The sequence below is a fragment of the Rhizomucor pusillus genome (genome assembly GCF_041956525.1).
Source record: "Rhizomucor pusillus strain CBS 183.67 unplaced genomic scaffold VTP01scaffold_7, whole genome shotgun sequence".
Taxonomy (NCBI): Eukaryota; Fungi; Mucoromycota; class Mucoromycetes; order Mucorales; family Lichtheimiaceae; genus Rhizomucor; species Rhizomucor pusillus.
This window is the reverse complement of record NW_027192149.1, coordinates 1,169,321-1,182,167: the sequence shown is the minus strand read 5'-3', so window position 1 is coordinate 1,182,167 and position 12,847 is coordinate 1,169,321. Positions and strand designations below refer to the sequence as shown.

Below are 12,847 nucleotides of genomic sequence, written 5' to 3'. Positions count from 1 at the left end.
AGCGTTTATGCATGCAACAGTAATATGAATAACATTGTGTAGTTAGATGCTAGGTATATTGCGGAGGAGGAGGATTGGTGTCGGTGGGTTGCGAAGACGAGAGTGGCGTTGTGTGTAAGTATTCAAGATGCTGCTGATTGTTTGTATCTGTCTCAGATGCTCCAAAGAGCATGATCGTGTTTCGAACGTCGCCGTATGCAGGCGGCGGCGGCAACGTCCCTTGCTTAGGTGCCAGCGCGGCTTCCCGTGCATTTGCTAAAATGCCGATGTGTGAGTTACTCTTTTCAATATATTTTTTTTTCTTATTCATCGTTACCCGCAGCAAATAAGAAATCTTGTTGTCCAAAGTTTACAGATGCCTGACAAGGACCATTGGATCCTACGACTGGATAAACCGGAAAGCGGAAGCCAATCGATGCTTTGCCAAGATTCTTTTTTTACCGTATCATGATTAGTAGCCAAGCGGGTAAAAGATGCGCAAAACAATGAATGGACTGCTGCCAAATTATTCTTTACCTTGCCATTTCTCGTGAAGAACACAGTGCCTGAGCTACTTAGGTATCCTACACCAATGACATCGCCTTCCTTGAATGGCGGGCCGTACGGTCGACCCACTAACGGGTCGCTTGCGTGCACCGCACCTGTGTGAGAGTGATATGCGACAGAATGCCGGTGCCAGCCTGGTAAACGCCAGCCAGGGTACGGTTTAGTCGCTAATCCTATAGCCAGTCGATCCTGCTCATGTAGTTGCAATACTTTGACTTCCCAGTAAACGAATTCTTTGGTTGGTAAAGGCAGATTGGTCAAGACGCATCCTTGGCCGTGGCAGAATACGATCGTCGTCTTATCCATGACTGCCGCGTTTGACTCGTCTTCTTCCTCGTCCATGTGCTCGTTCTCGAGAAACATCCACGCTGCTACGCCTCGTTCCCGTACCAGAGGCTGTGCCTCCACATCTATCCAGTCTGAACCTTTTGGTGGATATTTCATCTGCCATGCTGAAAAATTGGATAATGAATGAATAAATGAAATATCGATTTTTTAAAAGACAGTTTTCTCGATTTAATACCTCGTACACGTTCTAGTTCATTTCTCTCTTCTTCGTCGATAGGTCCAGCAAATACAGGCACAGTACCCATAGCCTGCCATTCCTCTGCTGACCGTTCAGCATTAGCCGCGGCGTTGCGTGCTATAGTGTTTCGCCTAATGATGAGGAACCCGCAGCAGCACACGACCAGGGTCAGCACTACGAGGCAAACGACAATGACCGCATAGAAGCCTTCATAATTAATGACCATTGTCGAACTTGTCGTTTGCGGTAACAGAAGCCAATTTTTTTCTGCTCCTGAAAGACGGTTGCAATGCGGCTTGCCGTTTTTGGTGTAACTTGGATACCTGGGGTTGAGTCAAGATATCGCTTGAGGCCATGTAATCGTTTTATAAATATTTGGGTACGAGAAAGCAGATGTTCACTAATATCAAAACCAGGTATACCTGTTGACATGCTTCAAGGCATATGCATCTGCATGGATACAGCAAATTCTGTCGTCATTCAAGCAGAATATATCTATTCCGAGTTGTTTACCCGGTGCAATATGTATTATTGTTCTATTCACATAAATGTATCAAAATTGGATAAAAACCATCATTAAATACTGCGTAACATTTGCTTATCGTCGACTTAGTTTATTGCTATTAGACAAAGTCTCTAGACTTTGCAAGAGACAGTGATATCTTCTTATCGGATGCCGTATGGTGGATCTCCTTCTCATTGCATATTTGTCAGCGGCTACAGTCAATTCATGTCCTTAAGCGCAAGCAATCAACCATCCATTATCGGTTTTATAAAGGAGGGAAGGATTTATGTAACCAAAATAATTATATTACAGCTATGCATTCATAGTAGCTAACGACTTGCGAACTTGTTCTAATCGAGCCTCGAGCTGCTCGGCATACTCGCGATGCATTTTTTCCAACTGAGCAACACGATCTCTCTTTCGTTCCAGCACTGATGCTTGTAACCGCAGTCGCTTGTTTCGACCTTCAAGTTCGCTGATGCGAGCATAGAGCACCTTGAAACCCAACGAGACTGGAAGGCTACCATTGCGGCGAGGTAATAACAATGTTTGTCGTCGTTGCTGACCTGGATGTCCTTCATTCCTGTTAATAAACGTGCGTAATGACTTGGTGCAACTGGAGAGTGAAGCTGTACTGCTACGACGACGATCCACAGCGTTTCTTACATACAAACGAGGAGACTTGTAAACCCCAGCGCGGCCATGGTTAGCTAATAAGCTTCTAAAGACGTTGCAGCGACGCTCTGTGCTGGTTGTGGGTATATGATAAAGGCGAGAATAAGCACTTTGATATCTGGCTGGTTTCTGTTCAGGACGACGGTGTTGTTCGTGCATGGTGGCGACGGGGTGAGCAGAAGGACACTCGGTTTGTTGCTGGTTTTCCAGCGTCTGGTCATGTAATAATAACGGTTGAGACGCTGTATCGATGCTGATAATGGTCATGATGATAATGCGAGACGAATAGGGGCTTCAGGGAAAGGATAAAGGATGAAGGTGGATCACATTCAAGATGGTCAGAGGTGCATCGGACTTAGACCGAGAAACCTGATTGGCAAGTTCGCCGCAGAGTCATTCTGTGTTCAAGATGCATGCTCATGAACCCACCTAGTTTTGATCTGCGTTGAGCGAGGCCCTACGTCTGTTATTTACCTCCATAGTTAAATAGATTCAGTGAAGCAACGCATATACGTTGGATTCCGGTCAGACTATATACTCTGATTATTTATATTACTCAGCGTTTTGGTCGGCGTGGAGAGCAAAAAAGAGAAAAGAACAATAGACATTGATCTATAGCTATTGATGCGATAGAAATACTTTAATACTAACGACTATTAGATAGATAAAGTACACCCCTAATAGTAAAAGCAACCTATTGATGGATGCCGAATTTGTAGATAACACGGTGATGGTAGGTTTCGCCTTTGCGGAGAATGCCGCTGTGTTTCTCGCCCCCTAATATTATGCAGATGTCAGATATTAGGACAGAGGCCCAATCTGGGAGATGATCGATGATAGACTTACACTGCGGGTTATTAATACCATCAATGTAATTTTGTGTCTCGAGCACGAAGCAGCCATACTGTCCAACGACTCCGCCAGATGCGTCGCCCTGGGTCTTCTTAGTTGGAAGAGTACCATTCAAGCTGTTGCAGGAATAGAATTGAAGTGCAGGTTGATTGGTCTTGATGGATAATTCAATGCCAGTGCCAGGAGCATAGACTTGAACTTGAGCTTTCTCAGGGTTTTCTTCAGAGAAGATGAAGGCATTATCGTAGCCAATGCAACCATCACTTTAGAAAGGTTCCAATGCTTATCAGATATTTGCTCGGAAATATGCAGCTGATGATAATCATATCATAACATACCCGCACTTATCAGCTTTCTCGATATCTTTACCAATAGGTTTAGGATGACGGAAATCGAGAGGCGTGCCATCCAACCTTCCAAAATCGCCTGTTGGGATCAAGACGCCATCTGTCTCAATATACTTGTCGGAAGCGATCTGCATCACGTGATCATTCACAGTGGCCGATGTCGTGAACGCATCCAAGTTCCAGTAGGTATGCTGAGACAACATCATAATGGTATCCTTATCTGTGTTTCCAGTATAGTCAACATGCCATTCCTGCTTGTCATTGACTCGATCTAGACAAGGAAATATTATGTAAGCGTCGTCGATACTCGCTGTTCTCGATTATAATGCGATACAAACATGTAACAGTAACATCAACAGTGCCTGGGAACCCTTCATCACCGTCACGGGAAACCAAGTTAAAGGAAATGTGATCCTTGCCCTTGTCAGCCAAGGTCCAGTTAAGTCTGTTGAAGCCTAGGTCGCCTCCGTGCAGTGTCTGCATGTCCTTTTCGTTCAGAGGGGTATGGTATTCTTCGCCATCAAGCGTGAAAGTGCCGTTCTTGATGCGATTGGCGTAACGACCCACAACGGCTTGAAATATTTATATGTGAGCATGAGCACACTTCTTACAGATGTTTTTCATTTGTTTATCACACTTACCACAGAGGAAGCCTGGATTTCCAGCATCCAAGTTATATTGAGTAGTCTAGAAAACAGCATCAATGAGAACGGCTACGATTGCCTGTGGACTTGTTTCACGGCGACTTACATCGTCCCAACCGAGTACAATGTCGCGTTTTACACCATCCTTGTCATTGACCCAGAGGTTCTAAGACACGATAAAATGATGAATGAAACGCTTAATTCGGAATGCATTAATCCATACCGTCAAAGTTGCACCGTGCTCGATAAAGGATGCTTCAATGCCTTTCGCCTTGATGGTGTGCTTCTTGAAATGACCTTGGTGTCCGTGAGGACAGGCGTACGTTGTTGCCAAACCAAACGCTAGGAGAGCTGCCGGTATAATTGCAACCATCTCTGTCTCTCTCTATTTCACTCTAAGAAATGAACAAATAAATAATAGTAATAAAGAGTAAAATCAAATTTCGCTTTGCTCCCGCGGTGAGTTTCACTTTATATACTGCGCCTTTTTGCTGTGCCTTTTCTTTTTTTTCCCGCATGGAGTTGCTTCTACATTACACACGCTTGTCGTACACAAATGGGAGAGAAAGTATTCTCCTTTTGTGCAAAAAGGCCGATTAAGGAATAGCAACCTTATTGCCAAGCAGCATAGTATCACGTCATTCGATTTCTGCAAACTTCACACGGACCTTGGTGATAATCTCCGTTACCCCGCGTTGTTGTCGATCGCGTTCGCTGTTATTTCTCTGTAATATACAGCATTTAGCTAGGAAGAAAAGAATGCAGTGACTTAACTCGGAGAAGAATATTGTCAATAGCTTGAACGCTTTATTCATGTGAAATTTGCATGTTCATGAACGTTGCTAGAACGACAAACCGTTCTTGTAAATTTTCTCAAGGCATAAGAATTACCCCAGCAATGTGTTATGACATATCTGTCAAACGGTGGCAAGCTGAATTTCAACCCTAACCGTTACGCATTCAGTTTCTTCGACTTTCTTCCACTCATTCGCTTTATAGCTCTATTATTTTCGTTATTCAAAGATGATCTTGTAGCTCTCCTCAGAAGGAGTGCAAATCATTGATGAATCCATCACTGTTGTCATGCAATACTACACATGTGGATTGAGATCTCTGACAGCATTCAAGATTGATTCTTGCTCTTCTTGCATGGTGGCTATTATCAGTCGGAAACAAATTGGAAAGCTACAACACAGTCTATATTGACAAGATTGCATGAAAACTTTTTACTCGATGATTAAAATGGCGTCATCTTATTCATTGCGCGCGCACGAGGAGAATACTTTGGAGACGTAGCAAACGTACTAAGCAAATACTCGACTGTGCATGATATATAGGCTGTGAGTTCATTTGACGAAGTTGCTTCTTCTACAGACTCCAGCACATGACGGAATGACAGACAGTGCCGCTTCTCCATCTTTGACACAGTAATATATTTTCTGAGGATTTCTCGTCCTGATCAGTATACGACATCGATTTAGTGCTCTCTAGTTTTGAACTGGCCGTTACAAAATCGGCCTCCTAAACTACTATCTGGCTGAGGTAAAATCTTTCATGCCCTGTATAATAATTTTGCTGATTCAAAGGAAAGATTCGACTAGGTACGAGTATACAGGTATCCCGCCTCCCGGCGAGATGCTATCCTGTTCGGATCAGAGGCCGCCCCGATCCGGCAAAGCTATTTGCATGTTAACGCGTACGTGTCCATAGTCCTACAATGCGATTGGAGCGGAGAGCCACAACCAACAATCACGAGCCCCAATACTCAAAATTGAAACATGTGTGATCGACAGCGATGTCATGTTTTCAATTTAATAAATCAAGAAGGATGTGTGGTTAAATTGTGGCTGTTTCCTTGTTTACTACATCCTGAATGTAGTGTAGCTTTTTCATATATGCATTGTAAATCAGTATAAAAACAAGGCTAGGTAGAAAATGATGACAGTTGATACATACATATATATATTCTTTGAAAGCTTAATTTATGAAGAAGTGGAGCATTGTTTAGCCAATGACAAACGTAGAAAGCCCTGGTTCGTACCGACCATTGGCAGTGCCGTAGATCGGACGTCTGCTGAGAATGACATTCCTGTGTTACGCACGGCAACCGATCATTGCAGGAAATTCAGGCCACGTTGTACGTCCTTGGCTGTTGATTGAGTCTCTCTAGGGTCCAAGCTGAACCTTTTTCAGCTGGACGGGCAACCCCTTCACATTTTCATGAGCGTATACTTCTTAAGCGCCGATCGTCCTTCTGTCCCTTCTACATACCAGTTTGCCACCGGCGGCTTCCATGTCGCCTTGTTCTTTCTACACTGATGAATTTATCAGGTTTTCAGCTAGATGCCATCAACGACTTAGAAATGTTGCGCTCCCTGGCCTGTGACCAGACGCTTGATGAGCATTACCATCCTCAACAGCAATCGCCTCATCACCACAACCGTCCCGGCGCTCAAAGAACATCATCAAACGATATGCATACGTTCTCTGAGAGCATTGATGAACTCTTGAACTCGTCCGGTGGTGCGAATGCTAACGGAGATGATCTCAACTCGTTCATCAATGCGTTGCAACAAAGCACCACGTCTGTCATCCACGCACAACGCAAGTTGTCCATGATGGCCGCAGCCCATTCTTCAGCTCCTAGCCCACACAGTGCATACAAGGCTGCCGTCACTACACCGCACCAAACGTCTCACACCGACTACTTTGAAGAAGTACGTTTATGCCGTGCTGTCTGTCATGGAAAAATAAGCTAACAAGCGTCCTCCGTCACCTCTTAGGATATGCTTACTCCATTGATCTCACCCGCCATGACACCCTCGTTTTCATACCAGCAGCAACAGCAACAGCAGCCTTCTGCGCGCACTTCACGTCAATCTGCAGCTGCCAGCTCTCTTGCTGCTACCGATTACGACTTTTCGCCGCTGTCCTCACCTGCCATTATGCCGCAATATGACCAGCAAAACCACAGTCGACATCTATCCACGGAATCGACGCTCTCGGGGCAGCAAGTACAGCAACTAACCCAACACGATCCTTTTGAGAATCTGACGCCCAGCGAAATTTATGAGAAATATGAGCAATTGGAACGTGCAAAACTCATGATCACCCATCGGCTTTCTGAACTGCAACGGCAACAAGAATTATCCGGTAGCGCTCAGCGGTCTGGCGGTGGCGTTGGCGATCCTGAGAAACATCATCGTCAATTGAACACGCACTTGCATAACAGTAACTATGTCTCAAGTCCATTAGCCGCTCCCAGCCAGCAGAGCAATAGTTATACAGTGCAAGAATCGAATCTTTCCCGGCACGTTGCAATCCCTGTATCTCCTGTCCAATCGCCGCAGCTTGAACCAGTGACACCTGCCTCGTTGATGAAGATCAAGAGTAGTAATAGCACTGGTAGCAACCGCGTAGGAGAAAACAAACGAAAAACGTCAGAGGAAAGCTCAACGACTCAGCAAGCAAACGAAGCAGTTTCCAATGCGCAGAACATACGCAGACGTGCCAGCAGTTTGCGTTCCCTGAGCAGCAAGTCTAGCAAGGAGCCGCAAGCGAAGAAGATGCGTCGTGAATCTCACCAGGATACAAAGTCGAATTCCAACGGAATGCATGCTTCACCGAGGGCGTTGAAACCGTTGCTGATAAGTCCCACCATCCGCCCAGGTCCTGGACTGCCTGTGCCACCGCATTCATTAGACGATGCCGAGCGTATCCTTGCAACAAAGTCTAACTACCAAAATTTAATGGAAGGCAAGGCAGCTGCTCTTGGAATAGCCTTTTCGCCCAACATCAAGAGCGGTCTGGAGATACGTCGCACGGCTCACAAGGCTGCCGAGCAGAAACGGCGTGATTCATTGAAAGAATGGTTTGATCGATTGCGCAGAGAAGTGGAAGAAGGATACGTTAAGAAACAAAAGATTGCTGTGCAGGATGACGAAGACCAGCAACAGCAGCATACGTCGCCTTCCAACTCAAGCGAGAATTCTAAAAAGAATAACAACAGCAACAACAATCCCTCATTGAGTGACAAGAAGACTGCAGAAGAAGAAGAAAGTGGTGGTAATAGTAACAGCACTGCTGCTGCTTCCGCCACCGCTACCTCTGGTGCTTCGAATATCAGGCCTCTTTCCAAAGTACTGTTGCTGAAATACGCTTACGAATACATTAGCATGCTCAAGGAAATGGTTGATGAAAAAGACAAGCGTATCCAGGAACTCGAAACAGCACAGCAACAGCAAGATATGAAACCAGAATCCAGGACTGAATGATTATACTACGTGACGATTCGCTCCCAAACATTCGTTTATCTTAGTTAACACAGGATATTGATGCCTGAAACACACACAGTCCCTCTCTCATTGAACAACTGCACCCTTGCCACTCCCTTTTGACCAGCCGATCACTCTTTCAGACCACATTGTTCCTTTCCTTTGATACTATGCTCTGCATGCGTTATGTATAGTTCATTCTATATGCCCTTAATTACATGTATGCTCGGGGGATCCAATATAGTCTACAATAACAATAAAACAGTTCACATTTGGAGGCAGTGCCATTTTTGGATCACATTGGTTTCGCGCAATCAGCCGGTCCGTTCGCGTGCCCCAAATCCCGGGATCAATCCTCACTTTGTGGTCACGCACACACGCTTATTAGTGTCATATCTAAATATATACAACCGACAGCAACAATGGACCTGAGGACGATTGACCACCTTGTTGCCAGGACAGACAGTCCTACTCCTGTGGGTATGGCAGAGCCTCTTGGGATCTGGTGATGTTTGCATGCCATTTACACACATGCACCATTCTTGTACGGCAACTAGGTAGCATTTCAAGAATGACAGATCTACGTCCACTATACCCTACGCGCTGCACACACACGATCGCGCAGGAAGACGACAACTCAGTTTTATCTCTTGCTGCTAGCCAAAAGTACCTGTTCAGCGGCAGCCAAAGCTCGAAAATACATGTACAACATCAATGCATTGTCTTGTCCCCCTTCCCTCTAGACGTATGGTCCTGACACTTTTATATCTAGGTGTGGGATCAGTCCACCTTTTCGCTTGTGACGACACTTCAGGGTCACCGCGGAAGTGTACTTGGGTTGACATTATCACCCGACGAAGCCTGGTTGTTCAGCTGTTCAGGTAAGAGGTTTAATCTCCACAATGAACCATCAACAAACACAAGATTGACCTGCTGCACTCAGGCGATGGTACCGTCAGGGTAAATATCAAGATGAAAAGAAGATAGACGAAACGTATTCTAACGATGGCAAAATTTAGGTATGGGATACAAGTACCTTGACCTGCTCCTTTTTGATCCAATCCTGCCACGATGTCGGTGATGTCTTTTCTGTGGTGTACTCTTCGAATTTACATACTCTCTATTTTGGCAGTCAAAATACAAGCATTCAAGTAAACAATTTCTGTTTCTACAATAGTAACATGTCATTGATGTATCTCTCGCTGGTTTCTTTCTAGTGGTTTGACTTTAACGATCCACAGACGGAGGACCCAGCTCTAGTGACACCACTCAACCCGCGATCAGCTCTCCAAAAATCGAAGTTTTTCGATTCAATGCCATGCAAGGATATCATTGATGAGGTGGATCACTTCCCAGAGGAGCACGGGACTAAGAAATGCGTCGTTCGAGAAAGGAGTGTACGACCCAATGCACATAATGGCTATGTATATTGCTTGCTGCATGCGATGGAGATACCCAATGTCCAGAGTGAAGTTATTATTAGCGGTAAGACGGACATGTCTTTGTATCCATGCATAAGTCAATAGCTAATAATGCCAAAAACTAGGATCCGGTGACGGCGATGTCAAGGTAAATGGATATATCTGATCCTTGCTCCTAACTACATTGCAAATTAATGAGCTTTTAGATCTGGGCTATTGACGAGTCCGGCATCCGTCTACTAAGCATGCTTGCAGGAAACATGGACAAGGGTGTCTTGAGCCTTGCCTTGTCGGAAGACGGGTATCTATTTTGCGGCGTTCAAGGCGGTGACATTTTCGTAAGTGGATTAAAACTGCATTGGAGACACCATTCCTAACTTGAATCACTGCCGTAGATATGGGACCTAGAAACTGTAAGATTGGACAGACAACTCTGCAATTTCCGATAGCTGATAAAATTTACGTATGTTAGCATCAACTCATCCGGTCCGTAATGGCACATACGGTATGTATTTCATTTGATTTGATGACCAGGTTTGTAGAACTCACTCATGTTGATATAGGACGATGTCCTGTCAGTTGTTGTGCGAGGTCCTAGCTTATTCAGCGCATCTGCAGATGGCACTATCAAGGTTTGAGGCATCCAATAATCTCCTTTAAAATGCTGTGTATCTCACATGCAGCATTTTACAGCTTTGGAGCGAAGGGTTCGAGTTTCGAGAATGCATGGATGACCACGACGGTATCGTGTTATCCATGATATGCTCAAAGGATTCTTTGATCACCGGCAGTAGCGACCACTCCATAAAGGTAACTTGTGGGGTATTGATCGATTTTTCCGTTCATCAACGCTAAAAATCCGTACTAGTTTTGGGATATCGTCATGGCTAGCAGGGATTCCGAACACTTCCGACGCAACAGCGCATGCGTTGCAGAGTCATCCTCAAGTGGTAAGACGCAGTGACCAGATAATATCTAGTTCGAATATTGTCTCACTTTCTTTCTTGGAACAGATACGTTGCTTTATGTTCTCGATAAATGGATTGCTATGCGTACCGTGAGCGGTGCATTGAAGCACATGGAAGAATGCCGTCGAGGTGCACGGTTCCTGAAAAACATCCTCCAGCAGCTAGGTGCCGAATCTCGCATGGTAAAGGGATATGGAATAAAAGGTAAACAGCAAAATGAAGATGGCTAAAGCAAAAATCGGATTTTAGATCCCTGGCGCTACCGGCAGGAATCCTCTTGTGTATGGTCGATTTATGGCCAAGCGGCCTAGCAGCAGCAATGTTACCACCGCGAAAAAAGTACCAACAGTGCTTGTCTACGGTCACTATGATGTTATTGCGGCTGAAAATGATCAGCAACAATGGAAAACAGACCCTTTTAGATTAACTGGCAGAAATGGATATCTCTATGGACGAGGAGCAAGTGACAACAAGGTAAGCAAAGAAATAACCGATATACAGCGGGACCTACTTACATATGAGCATTACTTAAAAGGGACCTGTTCTCGCGTGCATATTTGCTGTTTATGAACTTTTGAAAGAAGGAGCACTCGATGTAAATGTCATCTTTTTGGTTGAGGGAGAAGAAGAAAACGGTAGTGTCGGGTTTACGGAAGCCGTCTCCAAAAACAAGGTAAGCGCATTTCTTCGTTTATACTTTGCAGGACATTGTAGCTCAGACTTTTATAACTTTCTTCAAAGGAATTATTCGAGGACGTTGATTTAATTTTGCTAAGGTAAGCACATGGATACCAGAATGTGGGAAGCGATATGATGGGAGAAATGAAACATCCGAATTAGCAACTCGTACTGGCTTGGCGAGGACGTGCCTTGCCTAACATACGGTCTCAGAGGTGTCATTCATGCTTCTATTACAGTGAGTTATTCGATAAAATACATGATTGTATTGCTTTCTAAACCTGGCTACAGATCTCAAATACTTTGGCGGATCTCCACTCTGGTGTTGAGGGCGGTGCAGTGTCCGAACCACTGATAGATCTGATACATGTCACGGCGCAGCTGGTTGATAACTCAAAGAAGGTTCTTGTACCAGGTTGCGATCGATGCTAACAATCAGTTGTTGAAGCACCTATTCTTATCTCCGTTGATTCAGGTTTTTACGATAACGTTAGACCCGTGACGCCTGAGGAGGAGCAGTTATACGATCCTATTGTCCAATGGTTACAGACGTAAGCTCAAGAAACAAGAGTGAATGGACACCGTCTAATATTCAGTAAACATGTTAGATCCGAGACGGCATTGTCAAACACACGACATCAACATTCTTCGATCACCTCGCCTACCTTATCCGATAGATCACGTCACAGCACAGCTTCTTTCGACGATGCCGTTAACAATAGCACAAATGTCAGTGACAGCCTTGATACGGAAAAGCTCAAAGAGCAGCTGATGGCCAGATGGCGGTTCCCTACATTATCTATACATAAGATTGATGTATCTATTAACAACCCTACCATTATCCCACGCTGCGCTAACGCATCCATCAGCATGCGTATTGTACCTGACCAAAACATAGCAGATGTCTGCGACAAGTTCAAAAACTATGTCCATCAAGTATTTGAGAGCATGCATTCAGAAAATGATATAAAGGTATACCGCGGATTTACGATGTTACCGGTATTCTTTAATTAACATAAATCGCCAATCAAGGTTGAAATCAAGAGTGCTGCAGATTATTGGTTAGGGAATCCATCAAGCAAGTATTTTAAGCTTGTGGAGGATGCCATTGAAAAGGAATGGAACTCCAAGCCGCTTTACATTCGAGAAGGCGGGTCCATTCCGGCAGTGCGGTTTTTGGAAAAGTTCTGCGATGCACCGGCTGTGCATTTTCCTATGGGTCAAGCTTCGGATCAGGCTCATTTGCACAACGAGCGCATACGCCTGCGCAACTTGCATGCCGGAAAACGGATTATTAAGAATGTATTAATGAATGTTGCGAAATCATCATCGTGAGATATCAAGGCGAAAGAAAAGCATTGTTATATGTCATATTTACATGATTTGAGGATAAAATAATGAAACACATAAA

At 44.6% G+C, this 12,847-nt stretch overlaps 5 protein-coding genes across 5 annotated transcripts; 2 read left to right on the top strand and 3 right to left on the bottom strand.

The window, feature by feature from the left end:
* Nucleotides 1-49: 49 nt before the first annotated feature.
* Nucleotides 50-1,298, bottom strand: VTP01DRAFT_9949 (uncharacterized protein; the record flags this gene model as incomplete). Its single annotated transcript, XM_069389229.1, has 4 exons — nt 50-255; nt 317-431; nt 517-998; nt 1,070-1,298. The coding sequence occupies 4 exons, from the start codon at nt 1,296-1,298 to the stop codon at nt 50-52; spliced, it is 1,032 nt and encodes a 343-aa protein (XP_069240367.1).
* Nucleotides 1,299-1,889: 591 nt separating this feature from the next.
* VTP01DRAFT_9948 (uncharacterized protein) lies at nt 1,890-2,519 on the bottom strand (the record flags this gene model as incomplete). The annotated part of the gene is made up of 1 exon (XM_069389228.1): nt 1,890-2,519. The coding sequence occupies one exon, from the start codon at nt 2,517-2,519 to the stop codon at nt 1,890-1,892; it is 630 nt and encodes a 209-aa protein (XP_069240366.1).
* Nucleotides 2,520-2,946: 427 nt separating this feature from the next.
* Nucleotides 2,947-4,468, bottom strand: VTP01DRAFT_9947 (uncharacterized protein; the record flags this gene model as incomplete). Its single annotated transcript, XM_069389227.1, has 7 exons — nt 2,947-3,029; nt 3,099-3,367; nt 3,443-3,722; nt 3,790-4,023; nt 4,093-4,138; nt 4,202-4,261; nt 4,319-4,468. 7 exons carry the CDS (start codon nt 4,466-4,468, stop codon nt 2,947-2,949), a joined length of 1,122 nt encoding a protein of 373 aa, XP_069240365.1.
* A 1,990-nt stretch (nt 4,469-6,458) lies between these two features.
* Nucleotides 6,459-8,369, top strand: VTP01DRAFT_9946 (uncharacterized protein; the record flags this gene model as incomplete). Its single annotated transcript, XM_069389226.1, has 2 exons — nt 6,459-6,812; nt 6,879-8,369. 2 exons carry the CDS (start codon nt 6,459-6,461, stop codon nt 8,367-8,369), a joined length of 1,845 nt encoding a protein of 614 aa, XP_069240364.1.
* Nucleotides 8,370-8,791: 422 nt separating this feature from the next.
* On the top strand, nt 8,792-12,771 carry VTP01DRAFT_9945 (uncharacterized protein; the record flags this gene model as incomplete). Its single annotated transcript, XM_069389225.1, has 22 exons — nt 8,792-8,849; nt 8,927-9,072; nt 9,142-9,250; nt 9,313-9,329; nt 9,389-9,520; nt 9,587-9,854; nt 9,916-9,938; nt 9,997-10,128; nt 10,186-10,203; nt 10,263-10,295; nt 10,354-10,422; nt 10,484-10,600; nt 10,659-10,740; nt 10,804-10,940; nt 11,008-11,232; nt 11,294-11,431; nt 11,500-11,534; nt 11,599-11,674; nt 11,728-11,851; nt 11,912-11,987; nt 12,045-12,408; nt 12,469-12,771. 22 exons carry the CDS (start codon nt 8,792-8,794, stop codon nt 12,769-12,771), a joined length of 2,682 nt encoding a protein of 893 aa, XP_069240363.1.
* Nucleotides 12,772-12,847: the final 76 nt, after the last annotated feature.